Source organism: Salvelinus fontinalis, chromosome 21 (assembly GCF_029448725.1).
Source record: "Salvelinus fontinalis isolate EN_2023a chromosome 21, ASM2944872v1, whole genome shotgun sequence".
Classification (NCBI taxonomy): domain Eukaryota; kingdom Metazoa; phylum Chordata; class Actinopteri; order Salmoniformes; family Salmonidae; genus Salvelinus; species Salvelinus fontinalis.
In genome coordinates this window covers 22507959-22511898 of record NC_074685.1, presented here as the reverse complement: position 1 = coordinate 22511898, position 3940 = coordinate 22507959, and the positions used below count along the sequence as shown (strand labels likewise).

The 3940-nt window shown below is 43.3% G+C and overlaps 1 protein-coding gene across 2 annotated transcripts; it reads left to right on the top strand.

The window, feature by feature from the left end:
• Positions 1-247: 247 nt before the first annotated feature.
• On the top strand, positions 248-3507 carry surf2 (surfeit 2). 2 transcript variants are annotated; one of them, XM_055874367.1, is made up of 6 exons: positions 249-439; positions 611-762; positions 2141-2244; positions 2517-2702; positions 3135-3253; positions 3386-3507. In XM_055874367.1, exons 1-6 carry the CDS (start codon positions 362-364, stop codon positions 3470-3472), a joined length of 726 nt encoding a protein of 241 aa, XP_055730342.1. In that variant the 5' UTR covers positions 249-361; the 3' UTR covers positions 3473-3507. The 2 variants fall into 2 exon arrangements, with proteins under 2 accessions (XP_055730341.1, XP_055730342.1); XM_055874366.1 differs by lacking the exon at positions 3386-3507 and having other exon boundaries at positions 248-439; positions 3135-3379.
• The last annotated feature ends 433 nt before the right edge of the window (positions 3508-3940 follow it).

Genomic DNA, 3940 nt, shown 5'->3' with positions numbered 1-3940 from the left:
AATTTGGTGTTTGTCCCATTTTTTGAATTCTTGGTTGGTGAGCGGACCCCAGACCTCACAACCATGAAGGGCAATGGGTCCTATAACTGCAAGTATTTTTAGCCAGATCCTAATTGGTGTGTCGAATTGTATGTAAATGTAAATGTATGTTCCTTTTGATGACATAGATTCGTAGAAGGCCATCAAAATATTTCCGACTGCTCCATACTGTTATATACAATAGGTGGCGCCACAGTCCTATAAGTCTTGAGAGGAAGAAATACGCCCGCGTACCCAGGTGGGGCGGATCACACATGACTGGCACAGCTAGTAGCTAACAAAATAAAATAAGAACCTTAGTTAGCTTTCTAGCTAATCGACCATGGAGGACCTACCTGCAGATATCAAAGCTTTCCTTCTGAATCACCCATTTTTTGAACTTACGGACGACGGCAAAAAGGTTAGAATTCCAACCGCACCAAACTTATTTTCACAAAATATCGTATAGACTTAACGTTGGCAAAAAAACGTAGCTAACTTTGGCTAGCTAGCTAATAATGTTATACTGTGTCTGATGTGAACTACATGACATGTATATGACAGCATTTTGTTTCACCTTTTTATTTTTTAGATAAAATGCGTACTCAATGGACATGATTGTCCTTGCAACCTCACAGAGCTCCAGAACTTCACCAAAGGGAAGAAATATCAGAAAATGTGTTCTACTGCAGGGTTCAACTATAGTCAATATGAACCACATGTTGTGCCCAGCTCGAAGCAACCGTAAGTATTCCCCTAGAGCAGGGGTCGGGAACCTATGGCTCCCGAGCCAGGTGTGGCTCTTTTGATGATTGCATCTGGCTCGCAGATTAAAAAAAAAAAAAAAAAAAAAGTGAGATTTTTTTTTTTTTTTCTCCCCTTTTCTCCCCAATTTTCGTGGTATCCAATCGCTAGTAATTACTATCTTGTCTCATCGCTACAACTCCCGTACGGGCTCGGGAGAGACGAAGGTCGAAAGCCATGCGTCCTCCGAAGCACAACCCAACCAAGCCGCACTGCTTCTTAACACAGCGCGCTTCCAACCCGGAAGCCAGCCGCACCAATGTGTCGGAGGAAACACCGTGCACCCGCCCCCCTCGGTTAGCGCGCACTGCGCCCGGCCCGCCACAGGAGTCTCTGGAGCGCGATGAGACAAGGATATCCCTACCGGCCAAACCCTCCCTAACCCGGACGACGCTAAGCCAATTGTGCATCGCCCCACGGACCTCCCGGTCGCGGCCGGCTGCGACAGAGCCTGGGCGCGAACCCAGAGACTCTGGTGGCGCAGCTAGCACTGCGATGCAGTGCTCTAGACCACTGCGCCACCCGGGGGCCTATTCTCACTTGTTTTAATCCATCCATCGATTTTTCACTGCTCATGTCCTGTTCAGGGCTGCAGGAGCAATTGTCCATTATTTTAATTAAATGATACTGGCCTACGTTGGCCGTTGCTAGGTAAAACAGGTAAACGACTCCTTTTGAATCAGTCTGCTCGGTCATTAGCTCAAAGCTAACCCTTCGACGAAGAAGATGGCGAAAAGAAAAAAAGATGACGAGTATCGTACATTTCAGGACGAATGGACCGAAGAATTCGCCTTTGTGGAGAGAGCAGGTTCTGCGGTGTCTAATTTGCAATGACAAAATTACATCAATGAAACGGTCGAATGTAAATCAGCACTTCGACAAATTCAGAGGCTTATTATACTGACATTTAGTTGAATTCACTTTTAAAATATATTATATGGCTCTCACTGAAATAAATTTCCAAATTATTTGCTTTCATGGCTCTCTTAGTCAAAAAGGTTCCCGACCCCTGCCCTAGAGCCATACTCTCAGTAGTTGGCGGTTTCGTGTTTTAGAGGGGAGCAGGGCTTGAGTGCATGCATCTATGACCTCTTGTCAGGTGCTATATGATATTACACCCACATTCAAGGAGGCTAAACATTCCCCCTATTTCTCCCCAAACCCAGCCAGAGGTTCTCCAACTGCTGTCACCAATTCAATGTGGTTATAGGACTTCTGTGGTTATCAAGTGCCTGTCTGCCTTTGAAGTTATGTCCCCACTCTCTAACCAGTTCTTGGGGTTAGGGTAACTGACCAATTCTGTATGTCTGACCTACAGCAATCATCTCTTCTGCAAGTTGACGCTTAGACACATCAATCGCCTGCCACACCATGTCTTACAGCATGTCAATGGGAAGCGGTTCCAAAAAGCAAAGAAGGAATGTCAGTACTTCTTGCCACCCAAAATGTCCTTCCTCCTACCTACCCTCAAATGTTGATGCTTCCTTTCCACTCAATGTTTTTAGAGGTTTTCCACTGAGTGCTGTTGTGTGTTGTTTCAGATGACTTTTGTTCTGCCCTTTCAATTTACCAGTGAAGCATCTTTACAATCCATCAGATGTATGTCTCTAAAATAGAACTACCTGAAACACCACATAGATGGTTGTTTTCACTGTCGTCAGTACAGTTTATGAATTGTCTAATCTCTCCCCTAGATGAAGAGTGTGTGCAACAGGGGGTGGAGTACATGCCAGCCAGCCTCCGACAGAAGAAGCCCAGAGATAGAGAGAAAGATGGGGAGAGGGGGCGCAACTTCCAGCGTGGGAATGGAGCGTGGGCTCCTGACTCCAGCGATGAGGGAGGCAGTGACTCCGAGGACAGCATGAGTGACCTGTACCCATGTTAGTACTTATATCATTTTTGTGTAAAACAGTCAATGGTGACACTGGCAGTGTCAATACACGTACTAGCGTACTAAATAGTATACAAAAAATTGATTTCTAGTATTTGAAATTTCAAATAGGACTCCTAATGCGCGATTTGCTTTGACTCCCGCCATTCGTTCATTTTGGTACAGCCTGTCAATTTATCTGATCATCCGCTATTGTCAAACACGTGAGTCGAAAAAGACGAGTGAATTCTACTAGCTCAAATGGCAAAATTAGTATGCATTTTAAGTATGTAGTACTTTAGTATGGGTATTCAGACACGACTAATGTCAGCTGTGGTTGAGCTAGAACATACAGTATGTGGATTCAAGTATATTTTATTTGATACATTTGCTTCCTTTCTGGAAGGTGAAAACTAATGTCTGGCTTTTTCTTTCCCTACAGCCACTTTATTCTCTCTGAAAAAGGAGACCGAGGGTATGGAGGAGGAAAAAGATGCCTTTAAAACAGATGATGAGGAGGAGATGGAGATTGATAAACAGGCGCCACAGAAACGCAAGAAGGTCAGATGGCTTAACCCTCATGGAACTTTTTTTTTCACTAGTAGTGTTGATCAGTGTTCCAAGCAAACAGGTCTGCATGTGGTTGTTGTATTACTGTAATTAGTAGCACCGCTCTTTTTGCATCTTCAACAGGTTCAGGCTGGTGGTTTCCAGAAGAAATTCAAGAATCATAACTGTAAAAGAAAAGGTTTTAAAGACCATGTTAAAAATGGAAAATAAAGGTGAATGCTGTGCTTCTTTATTCGCACTTTGAATTTGTGTCATATGCTCTCATCCTGTCGAGTGTTACTAAGTAGATTCAAACATAAGGCTGCTCTAAGTAGCTAATTATCAGTTTTTCTGTCTAATTTTGAGCAAAAGTTGACCATTAACACTACATCTGTAATGTTCCACACAAAAGCATTTTCTAGTCTTGACATGGATTCTGCTATTGCCCAGCACCACATCTACATATTACAGATGCTCTTATCCAGAGTGACTTTCATATTGATTTTTTCCCATACTGGGCCACTGTGGGAATTGTACCCACAACACTGGTGTTGCATGGACCATGATCTACCAACTATGCCACACAAGACACAATGTAGTCCTATATAGCATCTCAACTACAGCATTTTATGTTCATCATATAGCTCCAATTATGAAAATGTCCCAAATGTACTCACTTCAAATCAAATTTTATTTGTC

Excerpts from the sequence above, each read along its gene's own strand:
- surf2 (XM_055874366.1), top strand. The coding sequence starts at position 362 with ATGGAGGACCTACCTGCAGATATCAAAGCTTTCCTTCTGAATCACCCA. Across the intron at positions 2,245-2,516 it reads CCAAAAAGCAAAGAAGGAAT|ATGAAGAGTGTGTGCAACAG; the intron begins GTCAGTACTTCT and ends TCTCTCCCCTAG. Across the intron at positions 2,703-3,134 it reads CATGAGTGACCTGTACCCAT|CCACTTTATTCTCTCTGAAA; the intron begins GTTAGTACTTAT and ends CTTTCCCTACAG.